Raw genomic sequence first — 21,943 nt, 5'->3', positions numbered from 1 at the left:
AGCTTCATGCTTCGTCCCTTTTTTATTTTACATCATTTAGAGGCTTGTTAAAAAAAGAAAATATAAACAAGCATTGCATTGGTCTAAGTTCATACTCAGAAGAAAAATCCTATTCCCTTTTTAATCATCTACAAGCAAGGTCTTAAGCAATAATGATGATTAGAAATCGTATTCCACAAAACAAGCCCATGCATAACTGCACTGCCAGAAATCATAGGACCATAGAAGTAGATTTCTTCAATTTACTTGAGTGTTGATGTACATACAACAAATCAGGTAAACCCGTATACAATGAGAGTTACAACTGAGCCGGCATAAACCATTGTAGGAAACAGAAATGCACAGGCTCGACAAATCCCTGATGGTTTGATTAACAAATTTTGAACCACAATTCAGTCTCCCATCTACTGTACAGCAGTCCCAGAGGCCTCCCCCTCTCCCAGCCCCCAGAAAACAAAAAAGTCCCAAAGCTTTCCAGTACCCAGTCAATCTATTATTTCTTCTATATGATGATCTTGAAAAAATATACAGTTCTCACTGCGATGAATCTTTTTGTGCCGAAGGAACTAACACACATTGGATCACCAGAAGTCACCTTCCCCAAGGAAAAACTGACCTTTTTTCATACCTCAGATCAGTCAAGCATTAGATGACAATAGAAGCACTCAACTTTGTATGAACAATGCCGCACCATATCATAAGAATCTATTTATGACAACATGCGACTTATTTGCCAGGAAGTGAGTTCCATATGTATCAATTGGTCTAGACAAACATCCACCACCAGAACCAGTTTCATCATACAGCTTGCTTTGTTTTATCATTCAAGGATCTGAATGCAATAAGCCACTCAGAACACTTACCTGCCGCAGCCATGCCACTTCATTCTCCATAGATCCATCCTTAATTATTCCAGGTTTCAGTTAGGGTCATTATTGAACAAATTAGCTTCCTTAGCAGTTAGAATGAAGTAAATATATTGATCCTGTGAAGCAAAAAGACTAATGGACTTGATCACTTGAGACCCTGCTCTGACTGGTGGATCCATGATTCTGTGCCATGTTAGATACCATTTGAGTGGCTGGGCAAGGAAGAGCTGGGTCTGAGATCCAGTGATGGGTTAACATGATCCCTCAGGAGCTGCCTAGACACACGATCAGCCAAGACTGACTGTCCATCATATATCTCATCACCATGAGCAGGCCTTCCAAACTGCTTTCCCAAAACATTATTTTCACTGGGTGCCAGTTCTGCGAAGATGTTAGACCCTGGTTGCATCCCTCTAAAGATGTCAGGGCTTGACTCATGATAGGATGGGCCATTGATAAAGAAACCGTTTGGGGGCTTTTGCATGTTTCCAAAACCCTCTTGCAAGAAAACTGACTGTTTCAGGTGATTAAATGGAATGGTACTACTGCAGCCTGTAAGAGGTGTGGACGAGCCTGAAGTGGTCCGTGGGCTAGATATAGGAGAAGGAGACATTCTTCCATTCAAGTGTTGCGGTGACCTTGAGTGCAAAAGAGGGCTTCCAATGGGTGAGACAGGACATGATATGTTCCTTGGAATATGGATCTCACTGTTGGTAAGGAAAATAAAATCAGATAAAAAGCTCAGTGTTATTATTGCTAACTGTTACTATTGTTGTTGCTGTTATTATTATTATTATTATTGTGATTATTACAACTACAATGACTACTACCATGATCATCATTACAATGTGAGAGAGCAAGAGAGAGAGCGACCTGGCATGGGGACCAGTTTTTGAAACTCTAGACGAGTGGAATGTAAGTCTATCAGAATCCAAGGTGGAAAGATTTCTTGCTTGCCCAATGCCCTGAAAATCAATCATTAAACCACAGAAACAGTAAAAATTAGGAGGCATACATAAGGATAAGTCATAAATAAAACAGGCATAGCAAGCCACTTCATTTAGATCCACACAAGGAAATAAAATGTAGATCCAAAAACTTGGAAAGAAATAACTAGGCTCTTAATATGCCAAGGCTGTGGACTTGTGAAAGCTTGATCTAGATATATACACCATCTATGTACACAGACACTTCAGAATTATATGCACACAGACCAAAAAGAAAATATTTTTTTTTATCTAAGCATGCAAGTATGTGTGTATACATACCAGAGTCATTGCCCCTATCTACGCCTTACTAAGACGTTCTTAGATCAGCTGGACCCAATCCTTTTTGTTTGATCCATTCTATCATAGTAGATTTATAACACAATAATGAGTTTGTGATCTATGCTCTCTACCTATTTTCTTTTTATTATCTCATTGTATATTTTGAACCATCCAAACGTAACACAATTTTTCACCCGTGCTCTTGTTTCTCTTTTCTGCACAATGACCTGACAATGCACATCAGCTTTTTCTTTTTCTTTTCTATCCCCCCATTTCCTTCATTTCCACACATAATATTTTCATTGCATACTTATTTGACCTCACAGCCTTACCTCTTATCCACTTTAAGAGCCATAGAATAGAGTCGTTCTAACTTGAGCATGTCTAATTGCCCACCAAATGACATTTAGTTCCATTGAGTTCATGCACTGGACGAACACCATCCAACTAGAGTAATTCATGTCCTCAGAGTTTTGCACACCAAATTTTTCCAACTGAAGTCCCTCAGAGCCCAACTGACATGGTTTTCCTTTCAAAATTCCAACTTTTCTTCCTAAATGTCGATTAGCATAAAACTCTTAGAGAAAATTAACAAACTAATTCTAGTTTTATGAGCAACAAGCTCTATTTAATTGCTCTCTTTTTGATACTCAGCCTACTACACTCTGTCTTATGCAATCTCTATCACTATAACCAGCTCATCTCTATGCTGTTTCCCACCAGATCTATACTTCTTGGACTTTGTCAATCAAATGTTTTTTTCACAAGTAATCACAAAATTCATTAAAAAACGTAAAGGCGCAATCCAAGTACACATATATACAAGAGCGAAGCCTAGATAGTAGTGGAGAAGATATCTAATAATACATGAAAGTTCGTAAAACTAAAATTTGAGGCAGCGGCCCAAGGAAAGAGAGAGAGTTGTAAGGAATAAAGCATTTAATTCCACTAAGGTCCTCTCATGGTCCTCAAAGCTACAATCGTTTCTTTCCCTCCATATACACCACATAAAGCAAGGCAGAGTATTTAGAATCCACAACCCTCCATAAGGCAAGGTAGAATATTTAGAATCCACAACCCTCCATAAGGCCTCTCTCTCACGAACGTAGTGCCACAACTACTTCTCCAAAAGAGCCCAATTGAACACAAGTAAATTTTGAACCCCCAACCCTCCAAATATCGAAGTACATACCTTAGACCAACTAACCAAGTGAAATTTGAACTTTTCACCTATACCACCCCATAAAAGATTCCGCCGCAATTTCTCTAGGCGATTGGCCACAACAACTAGAAGGGAAAAAAGGGTCAAGAAATAGGTAGGCAGATTAGATAAAGTGCTTATAATCAAAGTAACTCTCTCACTCTTTGATAAGTACATCTTCTTCCATCCTGCCAAATGACGCTTGTACTTTCTCAATGATGTCATCACAAATAGACTTGGCTTCAAATGAAGCTCCCAAGGGAAAACCTAGGTACTTCATAGGTAAGGAAGATACCCTACCAACCAAAATACTAGCCAGACCTTCAACATTTATTACATTGCCAACCGAGACTAACTCTAATTTAGCCAAATTAATCTTCATATCAAAAACCGCTTCAAAGCATAAAAACAAGCCACAGAAATTGCAAAGACGAGTTTGGACGCCGCTTGACCCCACTAAGCCTGATAAAAGACCCCCATCCATTAAAGCTGAAATCACTTTCCTTAACACCTCTATAACAATAACAAAAAGAAGGGGAAACAATAGATCTCCCAGTCTCAAGCCATCGGAGCTACTAAAGATTGAAAAGCTCACAAAGGAAATGCAGTATGCCACCCATTTACACCATCTTTCCCAAAACCGCATCTCTTCAACATATAAAAACGGAAGTCCCAATTGACATGATCAGAAGCATTTTCAAGATCCAGCTTGCACATAACACCTAGAACCTCATATCTAAGCCTATCATCAATGCACTCACTGGAGATAAGGACTGAGTCTAGAATTTGCCTACCCTTGATGAAAGGGTTCTGAGGCCTAGAAATGATTTTCACCACAACCATTTTCAACCTATTAGCTAGAACTTTGGCCACAATCTTACACTCCACTCACTAAGCTAACAGGTCAAAACTCCTTATTGTCAACGGCCCCTGGTTTCTTTGAAATAAGTGAAATGAATGTGGCATTGAAACTTTTTACAAACATACCTCTAGCATGACATTCGTGGTAGACATTCGTGATGTCTTCTTTAAGCACCTCCCAACAAGCTTGGAAAAAATACATAGTAAAACCATCAGGACTCGGGGCCTTGTCACCATTAAGAGCTTTCACCATCTCAAAGACATCATCTTCAAAGGGTCTCTCCCATTGGCAATGAGGACTGAATCTAGGATCTACCTACCTTTCATGAAAGCGTTATGAGGTTTAGAAATGCCAATTGATCTCTCTCTCTCTCTCTCTCTCTCTCTCTCTCTCTCCCCCCCACCCCCACTTTCGCCAACGGAATCAAGCGAAAGGCCATCCCAACCTGGGACGCCAACAAAACTGCTCGGTAAACAAGCTATTGTAGAACTATCTTAATAAACTATACCGTTAACCACCAGCTGCTCAATGAAATTATTTCTTTTATTCGAATTGGCCACTCGGTGGAAGAACTTTGTGCACTTGTCGACCCCTCTAAACTACGGTGCCCTCGATTTTCGATTTTTGCCAACAACTCACTCCTCCAAAAGTGTTTTCCTCTCCAATTCATTAGTCATCGCGGCCTTCCTCATCATCTCCTCCTCAACTAAGCCTCTCTCTTCCTCCAAACCTTCAAGGGCCCGTAAATCAGCCAAAAGAAGCTATATCTTTTTCTCTATATCGCCAAACTCTTCTTAATTCCAAGCTTTTAAATTAGATTTTTGAGTCTTAAGTTTGTTGGCTAGGATGTAACTTGGAGAACCCTAAAAGTGATAAGAGGACCACCACAGTTTCACATTGTCTACAAAACCCTCTGACTTAAGCCAAATGTTCTCAAATTTGAATTGTCAATCAAAGGTTACACCAAAAGAAACGTGGCCCGTGCAAACCACAAGCCTACGTTGCTCAATTGAAGGAAATGTGACCCATGCAAAATACTAGCAACGCGTTGCTTAGTTGAAGAATAGGTGTTTCGGAATGATAAGGATACTTGCAAACTTACGCATGCCATGCAACTATGAAGATAGGAATTATCATTTCACTAGATGTTATCATGTTATCTGTTGATCTATCCCATTGTTAAGACCAAGTTATCATTTTTATCTTTGTTATTTGTTTGTGTTATGTAAGGGTGTCTATGAAATGTTTATTTAAGAACTACCATTTGATGAATAAAGTATGTAAGTATTTGATTTTCCGAACTTTTGTTTGAAGGAAGCCCAAGTTTCCTCTAAGAACCGACCTTAATTTATCTCGTTATGTGCTTGATATTCAGGCACGTAACATCAGACTTGTCTTGGAATTAAATTTTAAAAGGGTTTTGCAATTTTCATCCTGCTTTGAAGACAAAACTAAATACAAGGTTTCCACAATCAGGAAAACTAAGTCATACAACCTTCCATTCCTAGCCTAAGAATTTGCAGATTATGTTCACGAGAGATTTCTACATACATTCCACATTTTTTTCCTGTGCCAACCTCCTGTTACAACTTATACAAAACACTCATAACACCAAACTGCAGTTAATTAAATAAGCAAGACAGAAAGTAAGAAAATCCATGTGATATCTTACTATCTTACAGTACTTAGCCAAGTTCATAGACACTCCCTGATACACAAACATCTGGGAGTAGTGCAGCTTGATAAATTGCAATATGCACATTAAAGGAGAAGCAGGCTAACCTGCACTATAGCATAATTCATACATGGAAATTGTAACAAAAACAAAGTGACTAACAACTATAGTAAAAATAAATTTCATACCAGAGCTTTCACTCCATCTGTAACCCCGACAGGTGAATCTGAAGGCTCAGTGCCATGAATAGGTCTTTCCAATGGTGCAGCATGTTTCACAAACGGGTGCTCCAAAAGCAGAAGAGCTGTAGGACGCCGATTTGGATTGCGTTGCAAACATTGCCTTACAAAATCCTTCCCATGATCTGAGAGGTGATCTGGAATTACTGGGAGTTCCTTGCTATTCCCAATCTTAAACATGGCAGCAACCTTCAAACCATAACATGCAGAGATCAAATAGAAGAAAGAGTAAAATGATTAATACCTAGAATCTATATATATGACATGCATGCATCCAATACATGAGAGAATGCTCAACTGGCGAAGCTTTGATGAAGTACAATATTAATGGGGTTTTTATTTTATTTTATTTTTGTTGAAATGCAGGGGTAGGGGTAGAAGGAATTTAAAAGCTTCTACTTTTTTGACTAAACCACTGACCCCTTCATACTGGCTCCAAGGTGGTTTTGTTGTAGCCATTTCCAAAACCGTGCACCCAAGACTCCAGATATCCACTGCAAGGTTGCTCCCATTTGAGTTCCGTATAACCTGGGCAAACAATGCAAAAGAGAATCAAGATCTACTATTGAGAAATGTGGCATGATTAAGGAAACCATGCTAAAAAGAGAAACATTCTGACCTCAGGTGCCATCCAGTAAGGGCTTCCCTTGAGTGATAATGGGCATGACTGCCCAGTAATCTGCAAAGCACAAACAAAATAAGTTGGGACAAGCAGGGTTGATCATGCAACCTCACAATCAAAGTCAAACACTGTTTGATATTTTGTTGCCACTAAGTTAACCTGTGGCCAGGGTTGATCATGCAACATCATTAAAGTTCACAATTTTGTACTTTTGGAAGGCGCCCAAAACCATATGCATTCATATTTACTCAAAAACCCAGTCTCTAAAAGGAGGATTCTGGTGATTGATAATTTATGACATTGATCATGCAAGTATAATGTACCATTTTAACAGTCATTCCAATTCACAAATTCAACATGCATAAGTGGGTAGTCATTTGCTTTTGTTATAATCTCACATCAAATCAAAATTGATTATGCCTACACTTACATGCTTCGCCATCCCAAAGTCTGCCAGCTTGACACGGCCACTTGGGTCGACAAGTATATTTGCTCCCTTAATATCCCTATAAAAATAATCCAGTTTAAGAAGATGAACAATGTTTAAAGTTGGGCAAAATAAAAATTGTAGAAGCAGATTTTTGTTTAGAATTACAATATCAAGAAAATGGATAACTCAATTCACCTGTGGACAGTATTTTTAGTATGTAGATATGCAAGCCCTGACAATATTTGTTGAGTATAACTCCGGAGTGCTGCTTCGCCCAATTGTCCATATTCTTGGAGAAGTTTATAAATAGAGCCACCAGATACATACTCAAGGTATATATAAAGTTTGTCGCCCACCTGTTCAAGAAGTTTTTAAAACTTTATATACACCGATAACTTGAATTGACATTTAACAATATGATGTTTCCCATGACCCAACACACCAATTTGATAGTAGCATGCAATTAGGCTATTCAAAGTAACAAAAAGTTTGTTCCCAAAAGTTCATGACTCAAGAACCACCATAGAAGATTTATATTTACGAAGACTTCTTTAAAGTTGGACTTATCAAAAAAAAAGACTTCTTTAAAGTTGGAATCATCCAAGGCATGCACGCTGCTAGATATTTCAAAACCATATAATACAATAATTACAAACATATAAATTAAATCGTAAGTTATAAACCTACCGTTTCAGACCCATAATACTGCACAATATTTGGGTGTCGTAAACGGCTCAATAAAGCAATTTCCTGCCAAAACAGAATGTAATAACTGCTTTCAATCAAAACAAGCAACTAAATGACTTATTTGGCCAAAGTTATAGAAAAGCCACAACCTTATCATTCAAACAAATAGAAAATTTCTTAAATCTACTGGAGATCAAGTTACCTGCATTAATTGCTTAGCGCTTTCTTTAGACTTTGCATCGTCTGAAAATAACGTAACCTCCTTCATTGCACACATTTCACCACTTTCACTAAACCAATTGAGATTATAAAATTAGATATGCACAAATTCCATTAATGACCAACAATTGGAAAAATAAAAAGGGATGAGGATATTGCACCAGATATTAACAAACAATATTAATCATATTTGATATAAAAACAAGCGCTCATGCAATTGACAGTCAAAAGGACTTGACTACCATCAAAGATCAAACTTATCAATTTATCTAATATTAAAGGAAGGAATTCTATGAAATTTCTTTTTATCTTTTTGATAAAAAGTGACACATCAGAGTAGGTATCATAGTGACAAGAACACTGGCTTCTCTGTGATGCCCTTTTTTTGTTATCAGTCCTCTAAAAATAGGTAGACACATTTCCAAGATCTAAATTAAGAGATAAACACCCAGATATCTTAGAGGACTTATTGAGTATTATACATTTATCTGTGACTGAGTAAAAATTAAAAGACATAGTGGATCCAAGAATTTTGTTTTAGGGTATATACCTGTTAAACCCGGCATAGACATGCCCAAAAGTGCCTCTACCCAGCAGCTTTCCCTTTTTCCAGCGCGAGCCAGGGCTTGCTGGATTCTCCGCCCTTCCTGGACTTCGCGACATGGAGGGAGATGTTGCCGCTGAATTTGAGTGAGAAAAGGGAGAAGAATTGCAAATTGTTAGGGGAGGAAGTGGTAAACGGTGACTTTGTTGTTTCCCATCCTCGGGCCAGCTCGTCTGTGACTCAGTGGGTGTTCCTCCTGCTCTAGGATGAATAGGTGTGACAGCACCACTATGAATTCTAGAACTTGGGCCAGGGCTAGTCATTCGGGGACTCGGTACTGGAGAATACTCAGGGCTACCCTTGTTTTGTTGCCAAAATAACTGTCCTGACAAATCCCCTCCCATTGAATTATGCCCAGAATTTTGACCTGAACCCGGACTAGAGCAATTACCAGATCCAACAAAAGTGACATCTGAATAAGCCTTTCCAACCCAGAAAGCAGCATTTGTAGCTTGCTCAGTGCCAAATGCTCTCATTGGACTTCTGGAAGGACTTGACATGGAGCTGTCAGGAGCACTGCAGAAAGCACCATGATAAGGAACCAGTAGATTTGGCACATGACTGCTTAAAGGTCTTCGTTTAGGTGATGTAGGGGAAGTATGATTACTGAAGGAAAGGTTAGGTGGTTTTTTTCCTTCTCTTGAGTTTATTTGGGCAACGGTAGAGGATTGCTCCCTGAGCTTCAAACTTCAGCAAATATGCAATAAATTTGTCAGGGATGAGTAAAATAAAAGGATGAAAACAGGTAAGCAGAAAACGAAGCCATAGGAAAACATGTTTATACAAGAAAATACCAGCACAGCAATTATTATAGCAAACATGTTAGATGTAAGCACACCTTGAAGGGCTGCCTGCAGCAATTCTAGTCCCGGCATCATAATCAGTTGCCTGGGGACTACGATGATGCGAGTCAGCTGGATCATCACTATCAACGGAACTCCCACTGGAAACTGAAGCAGTGACCAAATCTCCATCTAAATCTGCAGGATTTGGCCTGCCACCAATGCATCCAGGTCTAGGAAGAGGCAGAAATGGCTTGGAGGCTTTTTCCAACCTAGGTTTGGTTAATATACCGATTCCAGAATCTGTACGAACTACACTTGCGGGGTGTACACCAGGAAGAGGAAGTGGTTGAGCATGAGGTCTTTCAGCAAAACTTTGACACCTTGCCACATGCTTGGAAGGAGAAGGCGATCTTGATTCTAGGGGAGATCGAGATCCCTTCTCTGAAACTGTGTCACTGCAGTGCCTTCTAGACCCTCCCGATCTACCGCTTACTTTACCTTCAGATGAACTCTTAAATTTTCTGTGTAGTGTGTCAATGAAACTTTTACTTTCCTTGCTTGTTTTCTTCTTTGAGTCTTTGGATGATGATTTACCCCACCATGAACGCATATTTTTCACTTTATAGTAAAATTTAAAAGAATCAGAGAGGAAGCTCTCTAAAGAAAATACATGTTCCAGTATCAAGCTTGATCATATAACACCTACAAATGAAGTCAATAACAAAATGTACAACTTATACAGCTCTGAGACAATTGGAAGGTTCAGTTCTATAGTCCAACAATGACCCTCACCATAAAGGAGTTTTGGGAGAGCCACAAGTACCAATATATAATTTCACACGGAAACCGACAACGACATGGTTCACAATTTGTAGCACATAATCGAAACCTGCAGGATGAGAAAGTGCATCTCAGTTTTGGAAAAGGCTTATGTACCATGTTTAATAAACACCAAAGCTATCTAACTTTGTAAATCATGCACAAATTGTATTCATGAAGAACTTCTACATGAGAAACCAGTGTACATCACAAATAGAATCTTCTGAACAACAATGCATGTGCCTATGTGAGTGCATTTATCATTTCTAATCAGTAATCTGTCATATGGATGTTTAAAAACGATTAGGTTCATTTAACAATGTGTGCTACAATGAAACTGAAAGTATTCAATAATTTGTTTGTATCATGGTATAGAGGAGTTGGGCATGCAGACACACAGCCGTACAACCATCGGACATATCCCATTTCATATAATGTCGGTATAAAGAAAGTAGTAACAGTCAAAACCTGTCGGCCAATCCAAAATTGACCAGGCCCAAATAGCACCTAAGGGCACTATACTGATGGGCTTTTTGCCTCTATTTGCAAAAGATCAGCATCCGCTCCCTCTATTGCGACAACATATAATTCTTCTACGTATACATACTCAACGCGCACCGTCTTACAATAAATTTTTCTAACTCAACTTCCTAACTTCACATATGCGCCTCAAGATATATGTTTCACTAGCTTAAACCAGCTCAAACTCATTCATATCCAACTCAAACGCACTGATACTCTTGATTCCCGAGAAGACATGAATAACAAAGCAAATTACACATTTAAATTTCGAATTTTGATAAATCGGGTTTTCGCACGACCAAAACCCCACTCCACTGAGAAGTCACTAATCCGCCCATTTGGCTTAGTTGAGACTATTATCCCAGACCCCAGAAAACAAAACAACATAAAAATAATATGCCCAACTTTCTGTTTCATTTTCTTTATCTCTAACCCCAATGTTCTCGGAATCCGAAAAAAGATTTACGATAAGAAATTGCTCGGAGACATTAGCTCGTAACACAGATCTACTAATATACTAAAGAAAATAAAAGTACAGAACAGAAAACCCAACAAAATTAACTGACTAAACTATCAGAAAAAACGATTACTAAACTTAGGTGATAGAAAGAAAAATAAATAAATAGACTTACCATAAATACTCGAAGCTTTGAAGCTCTACTAAACCCAACTGACAGTTTTGCACAAATCTGAGTGACACAAATTCCTTGAATCGTTCAACAATTGGGTAGTTAGAGAACAAAACCCTAGAAATCTGAAACGGGAAAAATCACAGGCAGGGATTTGAAAGGAATTTTTTGAATTGAAAGCTTATGAAAGAGATCGCGTAGAGAGAGAGAGGGAGAGAGAGAGACTATGCATATGTCTGAGCAAAGACGGGGTGTCTTTGTCTGAGCATTGATTTTTAATATTACTAATTAATTAAAAATATAATTGAAACAATTAGTAGTTTATTACAAGTATTTATGTACACTTCTATTTCTTGTTTATAACTTTATATTACTACCTACAGTTAGATTCCTTTTTTCTTTTCTTTTCTTTTCTTTTTTTTTTTTTTTTATCATTTTTTCTTTAGATTTGATACTCTTTCCCTGACCGTCAACTAACCCTCCAGTATCCAGGAGTGACAGGGTACCAAAACCAAAAATTTTATTCGGCTTATTTAAAAAAACAAATAACTCCAAAAATCTCTGGCTTATAACTATCGCAACATCTAAGTTGTTTGATAATTATATAGTACCCTATTAAATAACATTACTCTTACAATGTAATTTTGGAGCATGTAACATTTAGGTACGAAAAAGAGAGAGAATCTGAGATTAAATATGAACTCTTAAAAAACTACAACATAAATTTTGTAGTCTTTTTATAACACCTAAACCAAATCCGAGTCAAATAAACTCTCTTTTGCTCGACTAAACAAGGGCTTCATCACTTACACATTATCTTAATTTTGTTATGTACCAATATTATTTTTTTATCAGAAGAATTATAGCTTTGTTTGTTAAAATTTTTGTTTTTGTCCCTTTTTTTTTTTTCTCAAAACAAAAATGTTAACAAACAATCAAATATAAAAAGCATTCCTAAAACGGACAAAAATCGGTTTTCACTTTTATGTCACATGAAAACATTTTTACCATCCTTATAAAAAAAAAAAATAATAAGAGAGAACATTTTTGCCATAATTAAACAAGTTGTAATAACATAGGATGTCTCCTCAAATTGTTCTTAGAGCTACATCCCAACAATTTGTTGTCTGAATTGGTCATAAAACAAACAAACAAAAAAATATATAAATATATAAATAATTTTTTGTCTGAATTGCTTGTTGCCTGGATTGTTAGGGCATGTGAATTTTATAGAGGCTCTTTCATATTTACTGCATCAATTACTAACAATCCGAACAACAAAATTGCTAGAGATATTAATCATTATTCACTTTGGTATGCTAAATCTGATAGGGAGGAAGCAATACTTGGTTGACTTGGTATATACACCTATAAGTAAGTAATCACATTCACAGCCATAGAAGTTTAATAATAGGTCTCTTTTTCTATTATTCTTTGGGATGAAAGATAGTAGTAATGATTATTTGAAACGTTAAATAAAGAGTTGAGAAATTTGTAAAATGAGAGAAGTATGATTAATCAATCAACAACTACTAACTAGTATAAGAAACCAGGCAATTATAAAGTCACCAAATCAAATATGCGGGAGGTTCTGTAATCTATACTGAAAATCTGGAAAAAAGATACATACTATATAGTATATAGTAGGGGACGCTTGGGGTTGTGGGGTCCTCAAATTTAACCCTACCTCCACTATCATCCTCACATGTGCCATGTCCCCATACCCCCTTTCTTATCAAGTTTATCTGGCGTTCATTCTCACATACACGTTCGGGTAGGTTAGCGTGATAGCGCGTGTATGTTCCACTCCGATTATTCATGCGCCAGACAAAAATGCAACTCCCTCTCCCTCTCCCTCTCCCTCTCTTTTTTGGGGCATGTATCCCATACACAGTGAGTCAGTTATATGTTATATATTTTTATTTGGATACAAAATTAAAAGCAATACTATAAATTATATTTTTATTTTTAATTATCTCATCATGTTAATGTTAATAACCACATTTACGTACCATTTATATGTAATATATATATATATATATATATATATATATATATATATATAGTTAAATGTATTTATTTATATTTAAGTAATGTATTTAAATTTTTTGACAGATTCTATTAAATGAACGTCAAACCAATAAGAGGGCGACATGTGTCTATTTGAATAAAAAAAATATTATTTTTTAAAAAATAAATAAATAAACTTATTTTTTAAAAAATAAAAGAAAAAAAAAAAAAAACAAAAAAATGGGGAGAGGTGGATGGGGGGTGGCGCACAGCCACCCCCAATGGCCACCCCCGACCACTGGGGGTGGCCCAATGGCCACCCCTAGAAGGTCCATGGGTGGCCGCGCGCCACCCCCCAGCCACCCCTTTGCCCTTCCCTTTTTCTTTTTTTTAAAAAAATTAAGTATATTTATTAATTTTTATACTTTTTTTAAGATGGATACGTGTCGCCATTTTGTTGGTTTGGCGTGGCATTTAACAGAATCTATCAAATTTTTTAACGGAATTTGACTCAAATGATCAATTTGTAATTATAATTTACCACAATGACCTCCCATGAACTTTTTAAACCATAAAGAGTGATTTGTAATTATAGTATACTACATTGACCAATGAAATAATTATCCTTCGTTTTTTGAAAGAAAAAAAAAAAAACCATGATTGACGAAACAATTTAAAATCTTCAAACTTGCCCAAGCTACAACCTAACTACGGGAATCTTTCCACGGGGGTGGAGGTGGCAGATATATGGAATTTAATTGAATAAAATATATTAAGTTATATATATATTGCTTGATTCTTGTATCTCAAATCTCAATCGCGGTTGAAGAAAAGACAAACTGAAATATGTGGGCTCATAATCTGAATTTTTCAAATCCTCCATTTACATGATCACAGCCTACTTTGTAATATACAAGATGGATAATATATAATAAGAAATGAGTGTATGATTTATTCGGTTCAATATTTTTAACAAAATGTCTTACAAATGGAGTAATATTGTTAGTCTTCGCACTATATTTGAAAAAATAGAAGACAGGATGAGTGAAATTCTCAATATATTCCTATGTAGTGTACATGCCTTTATATACAGAATGATTTTACATGGAAATGATAATGAATAATATATTTCCTAATACATATGATTGACTAATTTGTGCTTGATTGATTGCTGCATATATATTTGCCTTCTGTGATCATTTGCCAGCAATGGATTCTTTCTTAATATGGCTTGGTATCATGTCTGTCATGGGATGATTTCCTTGATCTGCGATGGTCTGAATGCTTGCTTGATTCTCGGCACCTCTATATGAAAGTAAGTGATCTGTTGGTTGGCATAAAAGGAAGGTTGCAGCATGATGAGCTGCAACCTTCTCGTATGGAGGAGATTGGTTAACATCCCCCCTCAAGCGAATGGGAGGGGGACAAACCATGAGCTTGTCACAAAGAAGTTGAAATCGAGAAGAAGTCAACCCCTTGGTGAATATATCTGCGGGTTGATCACAAGTGGAGATAAACCCATGGCTGATGTCTTTGTTCAAGACCTTTTCCCTAATAAAGTGGTAGTCGACCTCGATATGCTTGGTCCGGGCATAGTAGAGAGGATTAGATGCTAGGGTCGTTGCACCAAGATTGTCGCACCGAATAACAAGAGGGACAGTGAGGGGGAGAGTGAGATCCTTAAGTAACATACGTATCCAGTAGAGTTCCATAGTGACCATTGCCATAGCCCTATATTCGGCTTCAGTGCTGGATCGAGCGACGACAGATTGTTTCTTAGCACACCAGGAAACAAGCCCAAGGAACCAGGAAAACGCTGAAGCCCGTGGTGGACTGACGATCATCAGGATCACCAGCCTAGTCGGAGTCACAGTAAGCTTGGAGAGCAAGGGAGCCTTTGGAATAGAACAAGCCATGGTCGACCAAGCCTTTGAGGTAACGAAGGACTCATTTAAGGGCTATCCAATGAGTTGAAGTAGGGGAGTGAAAATGCTAGCAAAGCTGATTCACCGAGTAAGCGATGTCCGGATGGGTGAGGCAGTAGTATTGTAGGCCACCAACAAGTTGTCGGAACTCGATGACATTGTCAAGTGGAGTACCATCCAATGAAGACAACTTGGAGCCAGTGATGCATGGGGAACGAGAGGTCTTAGCACCTACCATGCGTGCTCGGTGCAATAAGTCAAGGATGTACTTGGACTGCCTGAGGTGAATAGAAGTGGTTGTACGTTGCACTTGGATGCCCAAAAAATAGTTCAGGTCACCTAGGTCTTTGAGGGCAAAGTCTGTCCGTAGCTTGACAAGGAGAGAGGTGATGATAGTCTCATGAGTTCCTGTTATCAATATGTTGTCAACATAAATCAAGATAAACAAGCGTGTTAGTTTGTGATTGGCCTCGTTCTGTGTTTGGACAAAATCACTTGTTTGTAAAGATGCTTTTTAACAGGGATTCCACTATTTAGAAGTGTTTCAGATGATTCTGCACTGCTTTCAAGATAGAAGATTTTAGAATCCCTGTCAGCCGTACGGACGATGTGTCATCCCGTCCGGACGCCCATCTGTCCACTGTTCCATCCGACCGGACGACGTGCCATACCGTTCGAACGCCCGACAGACCAAGCATCATCTGTCCGGACGACGTGCATTTCTGTCCAGACCTTCACTGTTTCGAGAAGCTACTGTTCCAACTTGCATCCATCCAGACATCTCAGCAGCCCGTCCGGACGCCTCTTAGTGATCGATCAACTTCAGATTCTTTCCAAGTTCAATTTAAGGGAAGATTGCTTCAACCGTCCAGACGACGTGGATTCCCGTCCGGACGCGCTCTTATATAAGGCAAGAATCGCAATTCAAATATCACCATCCGGACGTCAGTCAGCCTTGGTCCGGACGCGCGTTCAACAATTAAGGAAATTGCGGATTCGACTTCAACCGTCCGGACGATTGCCTATCATGGTCCGGACGCGCGCATAGCAGATATGGAAATTGCGTGTTGAAGATTAGCCATCCGGACGCTCATCCCCCATGGTCCGGACGGGCGAAGCCTTATAAGGAAATTACTTGTAGTGGACGTGCGACCGTCTGGACGATTGTGCCTTATCGTCCGGACACGGCTCTTAAACATGAAAGATTTCTCAGTGAAATTTTTGAAAAAATCTGTCGTACAGTTGTCCGTCCGGACGACCCATGTTCACCGTTCGGACGGCGCCCGCATATATCACTACAGTCGCCCATTTGAACCCTCAGCCTATAAGTAGAGGCCCCTGGGCATTGAGAACTGCAAGAATTTGGTATTAAATTCCTCTAAAGCTCAGAAAGTATTTTGTGAAGATTATTGGTGCTAAACCGCCCTCTCTAAAGCCATTGCAAGTGTGATGTTGCTGCGCTACAACTGAAGTCTATCTTAGGGGTTGGCCTTAAGGTAAATGATTCCACTGAAGACCCCTTCAGGTAGAAGACCTGGTTGGGAAGCGTTCATGTTGGGTTACACGTTATAGAGTAAGGTAAGACCACTGCATCAGGTATATGTGAGTGTTACTATCTTGTATCTAGCTTTGTCTTCTGAATAGTGGATATCCTGGGTTTGGCTGCCCCAGAGTGGTTTTTCTCTTAATTGAGTTTCTACTTCATTAACAAAAATCCTTGTGTCATTTATTTTCTGCATAGTTATTTTTGTTGAGACTTTGTGCACACACTTGTTATTTGCTTAGAAGTCAAATTTCGATTTTTCAAAGCGAGCAGTCCCCTGTTTAAACAGAAACAAAGATGTGTCAACCAGTGATTGAGTGAAACCAAATTCTAAAAGGGAGTCTGAAAGACGGTTGAACCAAGCACGGGATGCTTGCTTTAAGCCGTAAAGAGCTTTGTTGAGCTTGCACACATGCTGGGGGAAATCAGGATGCACAAAGCCTTGAGGTTGGGTCGTATAGACGTCTTCCTGCAAGTTCCCGTGAAGGAAGGCATTGGAAATATCCAGTTGACGAACTGGCCAGTTGAAATGGACAGCAATGGCAAGGACAACCCGGACTGTGGATGGCTTGATAACTGGGCTGAACATCTCTATGTAGTCGAGGCCACAACGCTGATCAAAGCCTTTCGCGACCAGCCGTGCTTTGTAGCGGTCAATGGACCCATCCGGCTTTTGTTTGAGTTTATAGACCCACTTGTTGCGAACAGCATGACGACCAGCAGGTAGGGGACATAGAGACCAGGTGTTTTGAGCTAGGAGAGCATCAAACTCTTGGTTCATGGCAACACGCCATGTAGGAGACTTTGAGGCTTCAAAGATAAGGGTGATGTGCTTGGCCTGAAGAGGGTGTCTTGTTGAGTAAAAGAGCTGAAAGTCAGCATACTGCTTGGGCCTGAGGGAGCCAGTCTTGGAGCGAGTCACCATTTGATGAGGGGCAGGTACTGATGTGTATGCCATAGAGGAGGAAGATGTTGGAGCTACCTGCAAATCAGAAACTGAAGTAGTAGGTAAAGTGTTAGGAATAGGAAAGCCAAATTCAGAGCAATCAGGTTTAAGGAAGGAAGTATGAGGAGGTGAAGGACTCGGAGCAGGTGGACGTGAGGGGGAGGGTCTGGGGGTTGGAGGGGCAGGAATGAGTGGGAGATTGTCAGGCATTTGAATGACGACAGAAGGTGCCACAGGTAATGGAAGTTGGGGAGAAGGAGGAAGGAGTGACCAATGCTGGGCAGGGAACAATGGTTCATCAAAGACCACACTGCAAGAGAGATAGACACGATGGGTAACCGGATCAAGACAGTGATAGCCCTTATGTTGAGAGCTGAAGCCAAGGAATACACATTGCTTGCTTTTAAAGGCAAGTTTGTGGGGAAGATATGGACGGAGGAGAGGATAGGCAGCACATCCAAAAACCCGAAATAGAGAGTAATCTGGTGAGTGTTGGAATAGTTTAAAGAATGGGGAATCATTGGATAGTAAGGGAGTGGGCAGTCGGTTGATAATATATGCAGAGTGGAGGACAGCATCAACCCAAAAAACATCAAGAAGGTGAGATTGGGCAAGGAGTAATAATCCCATTTCTAGTAAGTGACGGTGTTTCCGTTCAGCCAAGCCGTTTTGTTTGGTAGTATGAGGGCAAGAACGGCGATGTAAGATACCATGCATGTCAAAGAAATCAGAGAAAGCTTTTGAAACAAATTCACCTCCATTATTAGATTGAAACTGTTTTATTTGAGCACAAAGTTGATTCTCAACTAAAGCTTTAAACTTAACAAAGGAAAGAAAAACATCAGACTTTTGGACAAGGGGATAAACCTAACAAAAACGACTAAAGTCATCAATAAACACTACATAGTAACGACAACTGCCAAGAGACACGGTAGGAGATGTCCAAACATTGGAGTGAACGATTTCCAAAGGGGATGTGGTAACCTGAGAGGAGGGAGTAAACGGCAGCTGCTTGAATTTCCCATGCTGGCAGAATTCACAAACTGATTGTTTATTGTGATGGGAGGAAACTGGAAGATGGGTGGTATGCAAGACACGAGAGACAACAGCAGGTGCTGCATAGCCCAACAGAGCATGCCAGGTATCAAATGAAGTGGACACACCAAGCAAGGCAACGCAGGAACTGGCTTAATTGAGAGAACAGCTTCGAAGATTTGTTGGATAGAGGCCATGATGCTAGGACCTTCAATGTTTGTTTTGCCCGTCAGATTGGCCTTGATAAGAAAGTGAGTACCAGTTAGAATAAAGAAGCAATTGTTGTCAATACAAAAATGGTTAATGGATAGCAAATTTGCAGCCATATTAGGACAATGAAGAACACGAGTAAGAAGAAATTTTGAGTGAGGAGTGCGAAGAAAGGTGGAACCTGTGTTCTGAATCTGGAGACCAGACCAGTTACCTACTGCAACCATATCTTGACCACGGAAGGGCTGCTGGATGGAGAGTTTGTCCAGGTCTGCAGTAATGTGGGCATTAGCCCCATTGTCAGCATACCATTCATCCTCCACAATGGTGTTATTCTGAGCGATCATTGCAACAAGCTGGGGAGGTGGGTGGCGTCCCTGATATGCGTAGTCCATGCGGTGGTAATAGTCCAGGGCATGGTGGCTTGATTTGCCTCAAATTTGGCAAGGAGCCCGTGGAGCAAGGGTGCCGGATTTGGAGAATGCAGTAGTAGGTGCTCTAGGAGGAGCAGACTGACGGGTCTGAAAGGGACAAGTATGGCGCCTTTGTGGGTCGGGGAAGGACCCACGTGATTTCCTGTTGAAGGCAGGAGATGAAAGTTGTTTGTTTGAAAACATAGCAAATGATGTATTACCCGAAGGAATGGAGTTGTTATGATTCTCCAAGAAGAGCTCGTGGGAAAGGAGTTCAGCCTGAAAATCTTCAAAGGACATGGAGTGGTTGCGTGTAGCAACTGAAATAGAGGTAATGAATGGTCCATAGGACGCATTAAGGCCACTAATCACATAAGAGATCAGATCGTTGTCATCAACTGGCTTGCCTACAATGGCAAGTTGATCAGCCAGGAGCTTTGTGGATTGAAGGTAGTCAGGACATGACTTGGAGCCTTGATGAAGGTGCTGGAGTTGACGTTTCAGATGAGCAATCCGAGATCGAGATTGCAAGTCAAATTTTGTGGCAAGATAGTCCCATGCCTGGCGAGAGGTATTGAGGCCATAGACCATTGAAAGAACCTTCTCGGTAAGAGTTGCATTGATCCAACTCAAAATACTTTGATCCTTCTTTGTCCAAATGGAGAAATCAGGATTGACAGTAAGTGTCGAATTCCCTTGAGCATCAACAAGGAATTTGGGAGGACAAGGCTCGGAGCCGTCGACAATGCCCATGAGATCATGGAGTCGTAGAATCGGGAGAAACTGGCTAAGCCATAAATGCTAATTAGGCTCTTCAAGTTTGACATAGACAAAGGTAGTGACATTTGGAAAATTGAAGGTTGGTGGTGCAGGGTTTGATGGTGAGTCAGGGGTTGATGAGGGAGGAGTGTTTGAATCGGTGTTGGTGGAGGAGGCCATGGTGAGTGTAGAAAAAAAAATATGGAAGAGCAACAGGAAGCTAGAGGATCGGGACAAGTGTGAGCTTGATTTAGTGCTTTAATACCATGAAAAAATAAAAGACAGGATGAGTGAAATTCTCAATGCATTCCTCTGCAGTGTACATGCCTTTATATACAGAATGATTTTACATGGAAATGATAATGAATAAATATTTCCTAATACAGATAATCGACTAATTTATGCTTGATTGATTGCTACATATATATTTGCCTTATGTGATCATTTGCCAGCAATGGATTCTTTCTTAATATGGCTTGGTATCACGTCTGTCATGTGATGATTTCCTTGATCTGCGATGGTCTGAATGCTTGCTTGATTCTCGGCACCTCTATATGGAAGTAAGTGATCTGTTGGTTGGCATGAAAGGAAGGTTGCAGCATGATGAGCTGCAACCTTCTCGTCTGGAGGAGATTGGTTAACAATACTTTCACACCAGCTTCATACTAACTATTGTGACGTCTTTTAAGTTATTAATATATATTTTTTTAAGTGACTGAGATGAAAAGTCACTTAAAATACGTCATATCAACCGGTATGATGCTGATGTGAAAATCTAGTGACAGGAGAAGCATTTACTCTTACAAATATGGCATAAAAATTGAAAGAGTAATGCTATCTAGTAGACTTTTATACGATTGTCATACTACTTGACGATGTGGCAGTAAAAATCAACTATTTAATCAAAACTAGTAAAAAAATAAATAAATAATTAATGATTGATTTTCACTAATCAATTGTATAACAATCATATAACAGTATACTAAATAATATTATTTCAAATGAAAATATACTAATTGCAAGCAAGATTGCATGTGAGTATATTTTAAACTTCAATAACAAAAAATAAAAAAATAAAATAAAGATTGCACATCAGTAGATTATATCAAAATTCATAATAATAAAATTATCTTTTATTTTCTTCTTTTTGCATATGCTTGATTTTAGTTTAATTTTTTGAAACAAGATAAGCCTCCCACATATATCCGTAGTGGGTACATAAAGTCAAAACTTGATGGGCGGCAGGATTAGTAATTTAGTATATATTGAATATTAGGGCAAAATAAGTAAGACCCAACCCAGTCGGTCATGGATATATATGTATATAAAGTATATTAGGGCAAAATAAGTGAGAAAATGACCTTACCTACTGACAAGCCATTAATTGGATCATTGATCGGTTAGTATATATATATAAATGTCATATGCACAGCCTATCAATTTTAGGAGCCAAATGATCTCACCGCTTTCTCTTTCTTGCTTTCGCCGAATTCAAAGTAACAGGTTGATTTTTTATTTTTATTTATAAAAAAAAGAAAAATAAAAGGGTAACATCCGTCAATGATGTTACCCATCTTTTAAGATTTTTTTTTTTTTTTTGTTAAATCTTAATGAATGCCTAAAAAATTATTAAAATACCCTCACTTTGTTTTTTTTTTTTTTTTTCATTTA

The 21,943-nt window shown here is 38.9% G+C and overlaps 1 protein-coding gene across 1 annotated transcript; it reads right to left on the bottom strand.

The window, feature by feature from the left end:
• Nucleotides 1-211: 211 nt before the first annotated feature.
• On the bottom strand, nucleotides 212-11,671 carry LOC133858321 (mitogen-activated protein kinase kinase kinase YODA-like). The gene is made up of 12 exons (XM_062293782.1): nucleotides 11,435-11,671; nucleotides 9,515-10,350; nucleotides 8,623-9,363; nucleotides 8,056-8,143; nucleotides 7,854-7,916; nucleotides 7,362-7,522; nucleotides 7,167-7,242; nucleotides 6,734-6,793; nucleotides 6,535-6,642; nucleotides 6,064-6,303; nucleotides 1,743-1,834; nucleotides 212-1,576 (listed from the first exon to the last, which is right to left on the bottom strand). The coding sequence occupies exons 2-12, from the start codon at nucleotides 10,069-10,071 to the stop codon at nucleotides 1,063-1,065; spliced, it is 2,700 nt and encodes an 899-aa protein (XP_062149766.1). The 5' UTR covers nucleotides 10,072-10,350; nucleotides 11,435-11,671; the 3' UTR covers nucleotides 212-1,062.
• Between the last annotated feature and the right edge of the window lie 10,272 nt (nucleotides 11,672-21,943).

Source organism: Alnus glutinosa, chromosome 1 (assembly GCF_958979055.1).
Source record: "Alnus glutinosa chromosome 1, dhAlnGlut1.1, whole genome shotgun sequence".
Taxonomy (NCBI): domain Eukaryota; kingdom Viridiplantae; phylum Streptophyta; class Magnoliopsida; order Fagales; family Betulaceae; genus Alnus; species Alnus glutinosa.
This window is presented reverse-complemented; position numbering and strand designations above follow the sequence as displayed.